The sequence below is a fragment of the Mustelus asterias genome, chromosome 23, assembly GCF_964213995.1.
Source record: "Mustelus asterias chromosome 23, sMusAst1.hap1.1, whole genome shotgun sequence".
NCBI classification, from domain to species: domain Eukaryota; kingdom Metazoa; phylum Chordata; class Chondrichthyes; order Carcharhiniformes; family Triakidae; genus Mustelus; species Mustelus asterias.
In genome coordinates this window covers 65829850-65846390 of record NC_135823.1, presented here as the reverse complement: position 1 = coordinate 65846390, position 16541 = coordinate 65829850, and the positions used below count along the sequence as shown (strand labels likewise).

Sequence of the window (16541 nt, the reverse complement as noted above, 5' to 3'; positions counted from 1 at the left end):
TAAATATAACATCCTCATTTGAGATTATAGATTGGAAGTGTTGACTTGAATTAATGTTTATCAATAGTGGGAATGGTATATATGAATTGTATGGTTGGATCAGCTTTTGACGATGTATCACATCGGGATCAATACTTGGAGTGAAAGAGAATGGCAGTATTACAATGGATTTGTGTGCTTGTGCCAAGTTTGCGTTGTTCTCAGACCTGACTATGCTCCGCAGCATGTTTCTTTTTATCCTCGTTTTCTGTTAGTTTTCTCCCTTTCCTTCCCGTCTTCCACTCCCGAAGACATTGACTCCCACCTGGTGTATGGTTCCATGGGTACTCTGCGATACATGACCAACCTGACCGGTAAGAGAGTAAAAGGCACAAGTCAGCAGCAGCAGGCTAGTGCTGTGCAGGGTTGGGAGGGAAATCACAGGCAAGTCCCATCCTGCCCTCACCAAAATAGCAACACAAGCAGACGTCTAGCAGACATTGCTGGGCAGTGATCCGGACCGGAAGCCCTGGTTATTTCCCAACATTATCCCAAAGGCCCTGAGACTGGTTGTAGCATTTCCCCATGGTCTGAGCAGATCAGAGATATCTGTACCTTGTGGCTCATGATTGAAATTCACTGGTTATTTTTGGACAACTCGTGTGTTTTTTATCGAATTCTCCAGTGAGATAATTGTAACCAAAATGCATCTTGCCAATTGGTTATTTAAGGGGCACATATTTATTTTAATGGTGTAAGTGTGTGTGTGCCCACGTGTGTGCGGTGTGTGCCTGTGTGTACATGATGCACAGTAATATTTGCAATCAATGAGGTTAGTGTGCCTGTCTTTTTCAGTTCCAGTCCTATCCTGCGGGCTCCCCCGTTAACAGCCCTGCGTCGTCTGCTCTTCTTCCCCCTCCCTTTCCTCTCTGAATCTTTTTTCTTCTCCCTTCCCTCCTCCAGCTGTAGTTTTGCATCGAGGTCAACTGCTGGGCTTCAGGGGTAAGTTCAAGAGCTGACTGCTTTGTTTTGGCTATGTCTTTTTTCCTTTAAATCATTTTTTCCCCCTCCATCATGCCCTCCACACACCCTGCTTGCATTTCATTTGTCAAGGTGTGGATTGTGCACGTATTTGCCATGCGTTCTTCATCCATACCAAACCAGTAAATCCTACGTTCGTTTGATATCACATGGGAAACCAGGAAGCAGTTAGAGGTTCCCTGGTTTTGCAGTTCACCCTAGTATGTTTGGCGTCAGAAATGACAAAATTATTCTAGTTTTTGATTTGATTTATTATTGTCACATGTATTAGTATACAGTGAAAAGTATTATTTATTGCACGCTATACAGACAAAGCATACCATTCATAGAGAAGGAAAGGAGAGAGTGCAGAATGTAGTGATACAGTCATAGCTAGGGTGTAGAGAAAGATCAACTTAATGCGAGGTAGGACCATTCAAAAGTCTGACAGCAGCAGGGAAGAAGCTGTTCTTGAGTCGGTTGGTGCGTGACCTCAGACTTTTGTATCTTTTTCCCGATGGAAAAAGGTGGAAGAGAGAATGTCCGGGGTGTGTGGGGTCCTTAATTACGCTGGCTGCTTTTCCGAGGCAGCGGGAAGTGTAGACAGAGTCAATGAATGGGAGGCTGATCTGGATGTTATGAAAATGGAGGAGGCAGTCAGATTAACCGTCAGAAGGTGCAGCAAGCCAAGGTGTTGGAGGCCAGATAGGATTTTATGGTGTTGTCCAGGGGTTCCAATTGTACGAGAGAAGAGCACTTTCCAGCCAGAGAACGATGGGTCCGAGCCTGTAATGGAATATCGAACATCCATCTCCCAGTCAGAATATTGTGGGTTTAAGCATGGTTAACATTTGAATTCACCAGCCTTTCGCTTGTGTGTGTTTCTCCAGGCTGCCAGGTACAGCCCCTGCTTTGGCAGAAACTCCATTTCTAGGCAAGCAAAAAAGAGAAGCGACAGTCAGGTCACCCGTCACACCTCCTTCAGCTCATTGTAGGACAGCACTGACGGCAGCCATGGTGTCATTTCTGCTTTGAACTATTAGAGAAATTGAGCAGAGCAGCTGGAGTATCCAAAACTACAGCCATTGGCTGTGTGGGACAATCTGCTGACCGATGTATCCACCTTCATGGCTGAATAGAATAATCTGTGGTCCACCTCTTTTAACTCGGTAGCTTTTTTCCAGGTCCTCTTTTTTTTTCCCTGTCTGAGTGAAATTGTTTGTTTCAACACCCTTTACCCACTGATTGGGCAGCACAGTGGTTAGCACTGCTGCCTCACAGTGCCAGGTTTCACAGGTTCAATTCCAGCCTCGGGTCACTTTCTGTGTGGAGTTTGCACGTTCTCCCTGTGTCTGCGTGGGTTTCCTCTGGGTGCTCCGGTTTCTTCCCACAGTCCAAAGATGTGTGGGTTAGGTGGATTGGCCATGCTAAATTGGCCCTAGTGTCAGGGGGATTAGCAGGGTATTTTTGTGGGATTATGGGAATAGGACCTGGGTGGGATTGTGGTTCGTACATACTCAATGGGCTGAATGGCCTCCTTCTATACTGTAGGGATTCTATGAATGAATAGTAATGAATTGGATATGTTTTTATTCTGTTGCTAATGGGAGTTTTTTAAAATGTATATAATCAGGGGAAGCCTGTTTTAATATTTGCACTAAGTCTTTCACGTTAACAGTTAACAATTGCGACAGTAAGTTGCATTTATATAGCACCTTTAACACCTTAAAACATCCCAAGGCATTTTGCAGGAGTGTTAATCCAACAAACCCTGACACCAGACCACCCAAGGCGTTATTAGGAACAGCTAACCTTAAGCTTGATCAAAGTGTTACATTTTAGGGAATGTCTTAAAGGAAAAGATAGGTGGAGAGGTTTGGGAAGAAATTCCATTGTTCAGGGGCTAAAGAGATAAAAGCACAGTTGCCAAGAGGCCAAAATTGGAAGAGCGCAGGGGTGAAGCAGAGTTGTAGGCAACAGCTAAACGAGGAGGAGTGGGGTCATGGAATGAATTAAAAATGAGGATGAGAATTTTAACATTGAGGCGCTGCTGGAACGGGAATCGATGTAGGTCAGCAAACAAGGTGCCGGGGATGGATGAGTGGGACTTGGTACGAGTTAAGATGAAGGTGGAGAATTAGTTTATGTTGCTTGGCAGATGGGAGGCTGGCTGGGGGAAGCATTGGAACTATCTAGAGGTAGTAAAGGCATATGGATGAGGGTTTCAGCAGCAGGTAAGCTGAAGCAGGGGTGGGGTTGGACAATGTTTGTGCAAGCCTGAGAAGAAGTGAAAATGGGGTCAGAAGCTCACCTCGTTCAGCCTCTAGAGAGTTTTTAGGGAGAGGCATGGAGTCGGTGGCCAGGGAATAGAGTTTGCAGTGGGAACCAAAAGGCAGTGGTTTCGATCTTTCTGATATTTATTTGAAGGAAATTTCTGCTCGCCCCAGTAATGGATCACGGATAAGCGTATGACCAATCAGAGAGATTGGAAGGGTTCAGCAAAGTGGTGGCGAGACAGAGCCTATACCGTCATCGAGGTGGAACCCGATGTGTTTTCGGATGATGTCGCTCAGGGTAACATGTAGATGAGAAATAAAGGCATAGGAGGGAGCCAGGGATAGTCACAGGAAAATATACCTCCTTTCATGTTGGGTCAAAGTAGTTTGTGGTTAAACCAATTTTCATTGTGTAGAGTGATCTACAGAGATATTAAACAGGGGCCACACATGGTGGTGCATTGGACAATATTCCTGTTAAACCATGTAGTAGGACATGTACTTGCTCCCACTGTTCTCCTCCATCCAATTTCCTATCCTGAGTTCTAGCTGGGTATTGGGGTGAGGCACAAAACCGTAGGATGTTTCCATAGGAAGAAAATCAGTCAGTGATGGGAGACTTGTGATACAGGCCGGAGCCTTGTAAACAGCCCACCTCACTGCCGGGCTGGGTAAAGTCCAAGACACAGATAAATGTGTAAAGGGCAGGAAGATTAGCTGCGGGGGAGAAAAAATATGGTATAAATATTTTAACAAATGGATGGCTTAAGACATTAAATCATTGAAGCAGAAATGTAATCAATGCCATTTAACTCCAAACGCATTAATATTGCATTACTCATCTTGAAGCTTAATGAGTCTAATGTTTATCAATGTACTGAAACATTTTTGAGATGCAACTCACAAAGCTACTGGTACATTTTCCAGCTTTTTCTCTAACAGTGCTAATAAATATATAATTGATAGAAGCCTTAAGTGTTCCATTAAAGGTGATGTATTGACATATTTCTCATAATGACACCCGAGCTACTTAATAGGTTTTGTTTTAAAAAGGGAAATCTTAGAATTTTGTAGTGCGTGTGTGGTACATTTGAGCGCTTTCCTCATATCGTCCCCATGAGATGCTTCCTTTGTGAGGCAAGTTTATTTGGAGGTCTTATGGTGATTTTTCTCTTCAATAACCCGGTCCTCAAAGAGCTTTGTTTTTCTTCCCCACGCCACCCCCCCCCAGCAGAATCTCAGTGGGTGACTTTAGTTAACTAGATCCTCACAGTGTTAAGCCATTGCCATTACATCCTTTGAGTTTTTGTTTCTCTGGGGAAAGGATATCAGTTTGGATTGGCGGGCAGTGTATTCACCTCAGGATGGGGAGGTTGAGTGCACTATCAGTGTTTCACCTCATGACCTTTGAACTGAGGCACATGCTGACACCCTCCATCGTGGTACCAAGGGATTGCTATGTATATTATCTTTTGCTTAAGACATTAAATCGAGGCATTATCTGCCTCCTTCAGCGATTTGGATGCACATTAAAGCTCTTAATCCCTATTTTGAGTTAAATGAGGAACTCTCATTCAACTAGTGTTGTCCAAAAATAAGATGTCTTGCCAGATCAGGAGAAAACTGCAATGTTTGGATGCACCGGAGGTCTTGAGCAGGAGCAAGGTTAGTCCTAGATTCTCGATAGGTTTACTCTCTGCTGTGATGTGCGTTGGCGCCTGGATTGGTGCAAGGTGAGAACTCTTACCGACAAGAATACACTCTAGCCTGGTAGGAAATTTGAAAATATTCTGTCCATGTCGCAGGAGGAAGTAGTTTTACGTTCAGCACTCCCACCACACTGCCCCCCTCTGACTGCATTGTCTCCCAGAAATGCAGAGAGGGGAAGAATAGAGGGGAGGTTGGAGGTAAAGGTCAGAATATAGGGCACAAGTGGATTTGCTGGCCACTTACACTGCACAAACTCCACTGGTGTCGGCTGATGGGACATTATAGTTATAGTGTTGAGCGTTTAATGTTCCTTTAAGGTTTGATAGTGCTTTCTAAAGGAATATCTCCAAACTTCAGAAACAAAATATAATGGTATAATGGTTTGGACCATTGACTATTGTGCAGTTTTGTGAAGTAGACCACTAGTGCAGGTTTTTTGTATTTTTCCAGGCTTGGTTACTGATCCTGAGTAGAGCATCAATCATTTGTCTTTTAGGCATTTTTCTATCTAAAGCATTCCCAGATATATTTACCAGGTACCATCTATCATTGTTTCCATCTCCAACCCCTCAAAACAGAAACTTGCAATTTATGGACATTTTCAGACAGTTGTTAAATTTTTCTTTGTGGTAAAGATGGTAACTAAGAGTAAAAGAAGTTAGAGACACCAATGTCCACATGAGGTTTGGAGATGCTTCCTCAACTGACTGCATGCACTGCTGTCTGAAAGAGTGATATCCGTGTGGAAGTTGCAGTATAGCACACTGGGTCTCTGGGGTTTTTTCTCCCATCTGTTTGCATGTTGCACGTTTAGTGTGAGCTGTGTTATTTTGGATCACCCTCGGTTCAACATTACATTGAAACCTGTATATTCCAATGTCTTGAGACAAAATGAGTTGAGTAATTTATAAGAAGATGCTATCATTACCTTACTGCTGGCATTTCCCTTGCAATGCACATGTTTATTTACAGTAAGTAGTCTCAAAAGACCAGGTTAAAGTCCAACAGGTTTATTTGGTAGCACAAGCTTTTGGAGCACCACTCCTTCATCAGGTGAGTCACTCACCTCATCAGGTGAGTCACACTCACCTGAAGAAGGAGCGACACTCCGAAAGCTCGTGCTACCAAATAAACCTGTTGGACTTTAACCTGGTGTTATGAGACTACTTACTGTACTTACCCCAGTCCAACGCTGGCAACTCCACATCATGTTTATTTACTTACCAAGTCCAATGATAGGTGGGACGAATCAGTAAAACCACGGCATCTATGTCTGAATTTTTCGAAGAAGCTTCTTGTTAGGCACCATATCAAGCTCCTTCTGAAAACTCACGACATCCACTGCTTTCCCTGTAACTATCCAATCAGACCCAACATGTCTTTATCGAGAGTAACAGAGTTAGTGTTTCAGTTTGGTGACCTATTGGTTCATTGATCTGAAATGATCTGTTTTTCTCTCTCTACAGACCCACTGAACATTTCAGATTTGTATTTCAGATTCCCAGCATCCACAGCAATTTCCCAAGATGTGTAGGTTAGGGGGAATAGCTGGGTAAATTTGTGGGATTATGGGGATAGGGTCTGGGTAAGGTTCTCTGTGGGACAGTTAGTGCAGATTTGATGGGCCGAATGGCCTGCTTCTGCACAGTAGAGATGTAAAGATAATTTGCTTTTGCCTTTAACAAGTCTGTGCTAACTGTCCTCAGTTCATCCACGCATTTTGAAAGTATTAATTTTACTTTGAATTAATGGTTTCCAAGAGTTTGCCCATGGCTGATGTTAAATTAACTGGTTCCCGGCTTGGGTCACTGCCTGTGTGGAGTTTGCACATTCTCCTCGTGTCTGCGTGGGTTTCTTCCGGGTGCTCCGGTTTCCCCTCTCAGTCCAAAGATGTGCGGGTTAGGTTGATTGGCCATGCTAAAATTGCCCCTTAGTGTCCTGAGATGCGTAGATTAGAGGGATTAGCGGGTAAATGTGTAGGGATATGGGGGTAGGGCCTGGGTGGGATTGTGGTCGGTGCAGACTCGATGGGCCAGATGGCCTCTTTCTCCACTGTAGGGTTTCTATGATTCTATGGTCTGTAGCTACCCAGTTTAATCTTCTTTCTTGAACAAGGATGTTGCATTGGCAGCTCTCTGATCCCAAAGCAAAATCTTCCTTTTTTCAAGGAGGGTTGAAAAATTTGGATTATTTATAGAATCATAGGTTCCCTACAGTGCAGAGGAGGCCATTCAGCCCATCGAGTCTGCACCGACCACAATCACACCCAGGCCCTATCCCTATAACTCCCATATTTACCCTGCTAATGCCCCTGACACTAAGGGGCAATTTAAAATGGCCAGTCCACCTAACCTGCACATCTTTGGAGTGTGGGAGGAAACCGGAGCACCGGAGGAAACCCACGCAGACACAGGGAGAACAAGCAAACTCCACACAGACAGTGACCCAAGCCGGGAATCGAACCCGGGTCCCTGGCGCTGTGAGACAGCAGTGCGAACCACTGTGCCACCGTGCCATCCTTCACAGTACTCTATTCTTCGCAGCATCACTCTTGATTGATTTTACTGAAGTATTCTTCATATCTGTGGAAGAGTTGTAGAATATTTGGAGTTTGAGGGATGAAGTGGAATATTTGGTAAATGTTCAAGGTGACACCCAGGCTGCTCAATGTGAATGGCTGTTTACATTGCGACAGCTGAGTTGTCAGAACAGGTTTCAGTGTACCGTGAACCTCGGTGTTTCCAACTTTGCGAAAAATTAGTCCAAGCTCTAAATTGGCCTTACTGTTTGTAATTGTTGCAGCCAATAAGACCTCGCCAACTGGCAGTGAAGGAAATCGCCCTGGTGGAGTGATCCGTGTGTATGCTGATGAGAGCAGTGACAAGGCCTCGATTGGAAGCTTCATCCCCTATTGTTCGATGGCTCAAGCTCAGCTCTGTTTCCACGGACACAGGGATGCTGTCAAATTCTTTGCGTCTGTGCCAGGTAAGTAACTTCCCCAACAAACCCTTCGTTGTGATGCCGGACACCCCCACCATCGGGAACATCCTCCCTGCATCTACCCTGTCTAGTCCTGTTAGAATTTTATGAGTCTCTATGAGATTTCCCTTCAATTATCTGAACTCCAGCGAAAGCAATCCTAACCTAGTCACTCTCTCCTCATACATCAGTCCCGCCATCCCTGGAATCAGCCTGGTAAACCTTCGCTGCACTCCCTCGAGAGCAAGAACATCAAAATGAATGGCGGTGCAGGTTCAAAGGGCCGAATGGCCTGCTCCTGCTTCTTGTTTCTTGTTTCTATGTGTTGTGATATCTAAAAGCATTTTTAAAGTCTTCCATCCCTGTGCCTTTTCTCCTATTGGAAACCTGTGCCATTCAATACAGTGTGACTGATAATGTTCTGAATTCCAGATCCAATTCTCCCCAAATCTCTGTTCTCCTTATACCTTGGAGGTGGTGTGGAGGCCTATCACTTTAATTAATCTGTCCTCAGGAATTGGGGTCAGACCAGCAGACGGGCCTGGGTGGGAATGTTGTCGGTGCAGGCTCGATGGGCCAAATGGCCTCCTTCTGCACTGTAGGGATTCTGTGACAGAAGACTGGGCTTCGCTGGAAGTGCCCTGGCTGAAGGGATTTCCAGGCCAAACTCAAGAAACAGTCAACCCCATGATCTTTGACCTACTAGACTCGTATTCAGAACCATCTGCAACCAATAGTCAGCGCAAACATGGAGTGTTTTTCATGGTGAATTTGAGGGCTGTCTTTTGTCACTGTCTTCAGGACTCTTTGTGTGTTCTTCTGGTAGGTAACGTCCTTGCCACACTGAATGGCAGTGTGTTGGACAGCCCCACAGAGAACCCGGGGCCCACAGCACCGGAGCAGGAAGAGCGGAAGCTGCATCCAGTCTTAGTGCTCAGTGGGGGCGAGGGCTACATTGACTTCAGGATCGGTAAGTCAGGCTCCACTACGCAAAATAGCATAGAAAAATCTTTTGATTTTCGAAGCATTTACTCTCCTCACCTCCATTTGTCCTAACCTTTCTGTTCATGCATTCTGTTTACATAAGTCTGTACATAGGATTTTAATAATTCGCCTGTACAGACCATCCTGCTCACTTTGTCCTGCCAACTTATCCAGTTCTCTCTATCATTCACCCTGCATACAAAATATACTAACACTCACCTTGTTACACTTCAATTTTATGGACTTTTAACACTTGTTATTTTTTTAAGTATAAGCCTAATTGTCTTGATAAAGCTAGAAATTACTATCGCAATGTATTCACATGGATGCTTGTATCAAATTTCTCTCAGTCGTGGGGAGTTAACCCATGATTTCAAAGTCATTATAATTTCCGAATGTCTTGTCCATTTGATATCAACATGAGAATATTTTCTTATCAGACCTTACAATCCGCAAAGTAAATACTATAACTATAGTGTCATTCTCTGGTGTCTTCAATACAGACCATTTTGTCAATGTTCACCTTTAAAAAGCTGCATTATTAATTATTATTATGACAATCCAACCAGGGAGGGGGCCACACTAGACTTGGTATTGGGGAATGAGCCGGGCCAGGGGATCGATGTTTCAGTGGGAGAGCATTTTGGGCTGAGCGACCATAATTCCATACGATTTCGGGTCGTCATGGATAAGGACAAGAGCGGCCCTCGGGTGAGGGTGCTTAATATGGCGAGGGCCAATTACATCCAAATTAGACAGGAACTGGGTAATGTGGATTGGGAGCGGCTATTTGAGGGCAAATTCACCTCTGGCATGTGGGAGGCTTTTAAAGACCAGTTGATTGAAGTGCAGGGCAGGCATGTCTCTGCAAAAATGAAGGATAGAAATGGCAGGATTTGGGAACCATGGATGATAAGGGAAATTGTAAACTTAATTAAAAGGAAGCATATGATCGGTCTCGGCAACTAAGAACTGACAAACCCTTGAAGAGTATGGAGAAAGTAGGAAAGAACTTTAACATGTTATTAGGAGGGCTAACAGGGGCCATGAAATGTCTTTAGCAAACAGGGTCAAAGAGAATCCCAAGGCTTTTTAATGCATATATTAAGAGCAAGAGGATAGCAAGAGAAAGAGTAAGCCCACTCAAGGACAATGGAGGGAAGTTATGTGTGGAGCCACAGGAAGTGGATGAGATCCTTAACGAATATTTTGTATTGGTATTCACCAAGGAGATGGACATGACAGATGTTGAGGTCAGGGATAGGCGTGTGAACGCTCTAGAGAATGTCAATATATCGCAGGAGGAAGTATTGGGCATCCTAAATTGCATTAAGGTAGACAAGTCCCTGGGGCCGGATGGGATCTATCCCAGGTTACTGCGGGAAGCAGGGGGAGAAATAGCTGGGGCCTTAACAGATATCTTCACATCTTCTTTGACCACAGGCAAGGTTCCAGAGGACTGGAGAATAGCCAATGTTGTTCCCTTGTTCAAGAAAGGAAGCAGGGATAATTCAGGAAATTATAGGCCGGTGATCCTGACGTCAGTGGTGGGGAAGGTTTTGGAGAAGATACTGAGGGACAGGATATATGCACATTTGGAAGAAAATGGACTAGTTAGTGACAGGCAGCGGGGAAGGTCGTGTCTCACCAACATGATTGAGATTTTTGAAGAGATGACAAAGATAATTGATGAGGCAAGGGCTGTGGATGTAGTTTATATGGATTTTAGTAAGGTGTTTGACACGGTCTCACATGGCAGACTGGTACAAAAACTAAAATCACGTGGGATTTGGGGTGGGCTGGCTCGATGGATACAGAACTGACTTGGTTATAGAAAGCAGAGAGTAGCTGTGGAAGGGTGTTTTTCAGAATGGAGATCTGTAGCTAGTGGTGTTCCGCAGGGATCAGTACTGAGACCTCTGTTGTTTGTAATATATATAAATGATCTGGACGAAAATGTGGGTGGCCTGATTAGTAAGTTTGCGGATGACACGAAGATTGGTGGAGTTGCTGATCGTGTCGGGGATTGTCAGAGGATACAACAGGATATCCTCTGTTGAAGAAGACTTGGGCACAGAAATGGCAGATGGAGTTTAATCTGGACAAATATGAGGTGATGTATTTTGGAGGATCAAATTTAGGTGTGAATTGTACTGTGAATGGCAGAACCCTGAGGAACATTAACATACAGAGGAATCTGGGCGTGCAGGCCCACAGTTCCCTAAAAGTGGCAACACAGGTGACCAAGGTGATTAAGAAGCATATGGCATGCTTGCCTTCATTGGCCAGGGCATTGAGTACAAGAGTTGGGAAATCATGTTGCAGCTATATAAAACCTTGGTTAGGCCGCATTTGGAGTATTGCATGAGAAGGTTCACCAGGTCTTGAGGGTAAAATAAAGTAAAATGTATTTATTAGTCACAAGTAAGGCTTACATTAACACTGCAATGAAGTTACTGTGAAATTCCCCACACTCTGGTGCCTGTTAGGGTCAGTACACCTAACCAGCACGTCTTTCAGACTGTGGGAGGAAACCCACGCAGACACTGGGAGAACGTATAAACTCCACACAGACAGTGACCCAAGCCCAGAATCGAACCCTGGTCCCTGGCGCTGTGAGGCAGCAGTGCTAACCACTGCGCCGCCCAGGCTGTTGACTATGAAGAAAGGTTGAATAAACTAGGATTGTTTTCACTGGAAAGATGGAGGCTGAGGGGAGACCTGATAGAGGTCTACAAAATTATGAGAGGCATAGACAGGGTGGATAGTCAGATGCTTTTCCCCAGGGTGGAAGTGTCAATTACAAGGGAGCACAGGTTCAAGGTGAGAGGGGGAAAGTTTAAGGGAGATGTGCGGGGGAAGTTTTTCACGCAGAGAGTGGTGGGTGCCTGGAACGCGCTGCCAGAGGTGGTGGTGGAAGCAGGCACATTAGCAACATTTCAGAGGCATCTAGATGGGTACATGAATAGGGAGGGAATAGAGAGATACGGACCGAGTAAGGACAGAAAGTTTTTTATTAAGTTTAGTTAGAGCATCATGATCGGCACAGGCTTGGAGGGTCAAAGGGCCTGTTCCTGTGCTGTACTTTCCTTTGTCCTTTGAATGCTGGAGGACGATAGATGGTATTGTATATATTTGTAATTGTCAAGGCAAAATTGACCGTACTGTGGGTCTGAGCCTAGATTCTGGTTACAATTAGCAAAAGTGAAGGTCAGATATACTACAAAATTCCTCAATACATTACTCGGTAAGTGTATCCAAACCTCCGACCAAGAATGTCAGTTTCTCACTAAATCAATATTACTTCTCGGACAGATTTGGTAAATTAGCACAAGTGGCAGTAAATTTCAGGGCACTTTTGTACTATGGCTTATGGTTCACAAGGAATTGGATTAAGCATATTTAGACTTAAGACTCTTAATAAGAAAGAGAAATAGGATTTTATCTTCTTTGTCCTGTGTGGGCTGGAGTTGGATTCCATCCCCTTAACCTCCCCGATATCCCTGTGTCTCCCCCCATTCCCCCTCTATCTGTATGGGGCGGCACGGTGGCACAGTGGTTAGCACTGCTGCCTCATAGCTCCAGGGACTCGGGTTCGATTCCCGGCTTGGGTCACTGTCCGTGTGGAGTCTGCACGTTCGCCCCGTGTCTGCGTGGATTTCCTCCGGGTGCTCTGGTTTCCTCCCACAGTCTGAAAGACGTGCTGGTTAGGTGCATTGACCCAAACAGGTGCCAGAGTGTGGCGACTAGGGGAATTACACAGTAAATTCAATGCAGTGTTAATGTAAGCCTTACTTGTGACAAATAAATAAATACATATTTTCCTTTCACTCAATAACTCTTTCTGTGCAGGGGACGGTGAAGATGATGAGACTGACGAAAGTTTGCCAGATGGAATCAGACCGGCCCTCTCCAAGGCAGAACGAAGCCACATCATTGTCTGGCAGGTGTCATATGTTCCTGAATGAGATGTTACTACCACAAAACTCACCCCTAAATGCCTGCATATCATCTGTATGTACATATAAAATACCCTGCATTGTACTTGTCCATGAAGAAAGCCTCTCTAAATCTATAAATTCTGTTGCATTTCCATGGTATCTCCGCTTTGGAATCGGTCATTTGTTTGCGACGGACGGTCCCAGCCCCCTTTGAATTCAATTTAAAAATGAAATGATATGTGAAAATAATTTAGGAATGGCTAACACCGGTTTTGTTTTGGAGACTGAAACCCTATTCACCATCTAACCAAATTTGTTGCCATTATTATCATTAACCTGTTCCTAAAACATTGAACTAACTCTTAAGGATGCCACCATGATGCATGCCAGGTGCTGGAGGAATATCATAAGGCAGCTTTCCATGTCTGTCCATATACCTACCATCTGAAAGTTTATTTACTTTTAAAATTAGGATTTAATTCCTTTTTTCAGTCAGTCAAAACTTATCCCAAAAATGTTTTTATTAAAAATTAATTTCCAATAATGTTCGCCCGTAAAACAGCAGCTGTAACATTAACTTCACTCACGAGTTTCCCCATGAGATTCTACCACTGCAGTGGGAGCTCAAATTACTGGTACGAGGTATAGAAAGATGGGTAAATGTTTTCGGAAATAACGAGAGAGGTGTGAAGATTGAGAATTTACCTGGCCGTTTGTTTAATTCATGGTTGTCTCTGATGTTCGATGACAGGAGAGAAATGTAACCACTTTTCAGATCATTTTTTTTTATCAGAGAGTAGAAGGATTACAGCCGATTTTAATAAACTCAGTTTTTAGCTACCCATTTGTTCACATTAAAGATGGTACGATTGAGAATGTTACTTCTTTCGGGGGGAAGAAGTGCGTTCTCCTTCAGGTTAGGTCTTCACACCTGGTTGTGAGAAGTGACGTTTTACCATCTTTCATTGTAGCCGTCAGCGTTATAGTTGGCACTCTAAGGGTTTGGCGGAGCCTACTATTACCTGCTTTAATGTGTAACAATATCTGAACAGAGTTAAGGAACAATGGAATTTCAGTAGGATGGATTCAACATTCATTTCAGAATGTAACTAACTTCTGCAAACATTTTGTAGCAAGGTGGACAGGGAATAATGACTGCCTCCTTCACTTAACCATTTATTTAGTGGAATATAATACATCCCTTTGATTTTTAAGTGGTTATATTTCTTTTGGGATAAACATAATTGCTCTTAGCGACCTATTATTACAAACAAGATCTTGGACACTGGCTGCACAATTTGCTGGAAAGGTGTCGTTTCTGGACAGATCTATGGATGGGTAGCTATAAGTTGTGTGTGAGACTGCAGCAAGTATCCTGAGTTCACTGGCTTTAGGCCGACTGAATGGACGTTCAGTGACCCGAAGGGAGTGTAGAAAGACATTTCAGTATTCATCAGCGATTTATGTCAGCTACACTTTCACCATGACGCAGAAATATGCATTACGAATATTCATGCTATTCCAGTATTGAAACATTGAGCGAGATACCATATGCTTAGAAGTTTCTTTTTACTTGCTCCCAGTTGTCCTTTAGAAAAAAAAAGATGAATGTTCCTGAGTAAAAACAGAGCGAATCCAAAAGTGCTTTTGGTGAGGGAAGACTGGCAAAGGCAATGACTACAAACCATTGCTTACACCAAGGTATTCAATACTTTTTTTGGGTTAACTACAATACAGTCCTTAATATTTTTGTGGTGATCAGTGTGCCCCAGTAGTTTTAGCAGTATAGCTCTCGATGCAAAAGGCTGATAGCTTTAGTATAGATCTTGTCATCTTAAACACTTTGAAGAGGGTAACACTGAGAGCACAAATCGTAAACAGTCTGTTAAGGAGAACAAGTGCTCAAGGGAGCAAATGGCATTTTCTTCTCCTTATCATTGTTCACGACCTTAAATGTTGTGAGTTAGATGGTGCGTCACCCAGAGAGGCAGGAAGAGTTGGAACAAGATGAGAGAAGGTGAGCACAGCACTGCAAATATCGTGGCACAAGAGAAATCTGTATCCTTGCTTTTGGGGGTGAAGGATACACAGTGACAGCAAACATTGAAGAGACAACAGGGGGCAAGATCGAAAGACAAAGCATTTAATCAGTTGATCAGTTGTGTTATTTGAAAGGGACAGTTTGTTTTTAATCAGTTCCTGTCTGAGCCATGTGGGAATATTATAAATTGTAGACAAGAACCGAGTGACCACTATGACCTCTCACATCTCCTATGGAAGTGTCTAAGTCAGCTGTGCTAGGGTATAGATAGGAAAACTTTGAGTGTGGATTTACAGAGATTCTCTTTTAATTTGACCATGTACATATCCTGGAATACGTGTTATAAATGTTGTTAGTGAATTCAAAAGCCTTTGCATTCTGTAATTCTTCCGTCTATGTATGTCCATATAACACACCACCCTCAGAGTATTCCACGCCGACACCTTTTTTTCCGTGGTGTAATGCAGGTAATAACAAGGTCATTTTGACCAGGACTGAGAGGAAAGCTATTCGTTCAATCAGTTTTATCGTTTTGACCCAGATGTAAAGTAGGAGTGAGTGGATTTTGAATGGAGTTGTCGGTAAAGTTTGATCATTGAACTCAAGAGGGGAAAGAAAATCACTCCCAGTGATTGGTGAAAACATGCCAGCTATTCTCCAGAACTCGCATTCATGGCAGGATATAATAAACGGCACTGGATTGGAATTCTGGCTACAAGTGCATTTTATTTGAAACTTGTATCTGCTTCCCCTCTTGAGTTAGATGACCATTTTTCAGGGCCCATTAAGTAGATTATGGCTCTTCTGGGCATTTCAGACCAGGTCCTCTTCCAGTAGCAATTTGAGGTTTTTTTGTCTTGTCCTGTAAAGTATCTCTTATGTATTACAGTCTCGAGAGAGAGAGAGAGATTCTGCAGTGTAAACATTGTTGCTTCACAGCAGAGTCCTGTACAAAACGCTACCTGGTGTATAATGAAAAGGTCGGGTTGGGTGTATAGAGAGGGTTGGCTGGTGTAAGGATATGTTCTGAGCTATTTTCCCTGTGCAATGTAATTAACTTAATTAACATGTAATTGTTCCATATGTAATAAACATATTCACATCATGAAATAATCAGTTGTTGTATTCATTAGCCGATTGAACCATATGCTGCATTTCAAATTGTTAATTATTTCAGCTGGAAGCTGCCTCTGCACAAAAGAAATGAAGTTACCAATGCATCAGTACACGGTTTAGTGACATGAGGTTCCAACAGTACTCAGCGCTTATCCATCAAGCTCAATGGGGTGACCATGTGCTCTGCATTCAACATATTGTTTTAGTAATGTTTTGGAATATACCAGTTTATTTGGATTATCTTCTAATACTTACTGTGCTGGCCAAATTATAGAATCCTTACAGTGCAGAAGAGGCCATTCAGCCCATCAAGTCTGTACCGACTCTGACAGAGTATCATACCCAGACCCTATCCCTGTAATCCCACACATTTGCCATGGCTAATCCCATCTAACCGACACATCCTGGAACATTAAGGGGGCAATTTAGCATGGCCAATCAACTTAGCCTGCATATCTTTGGAGTGTGGGAGGAAACCCCACCCAGACACGGGGA

General features: G+C 43.6%; 1 protein-coding gene across 6 annotated transcripts in view; it reads left to right on the top strand.

The window, feature by feature from the left end:
- Positions 1-16037, top strand: part of mapk8ip3 (mitogen-activated protein kinase 8 interacting protein 3) — a 132850-nt gene extending 116813 nt beyond the window's left edge. For 4 of the 6 annotated variants that reach the window (XM_078240828.1, XM_078240825.1, XM_078240827.1 and 1 more), the window contains 4 exons: positions 943-981; positions 7788-7970; positions 8791-8934; positions 12801-16037. In XM_078240828.1, coding sequence (XP_078096954.1) covers positions 943-981; positions 7788-7970; positions 8791-8934; positions 12801-12916 — 482 coding nt within the window. In that variant the 3' untranslated portion in view covers positions 12917-16037. The remainder of the gene's footprint in view (positions 1-942; positions 982-7787; positions 7971-8790; positions 8935-12800) is intronic. The other 2 variants (XM_078240826.1, XM_078240824.1) reach the window with 1 other exon arrangement.
- The last annotated feature ends 504 nt before the right edge of the window (positions 16038-16541 follow it).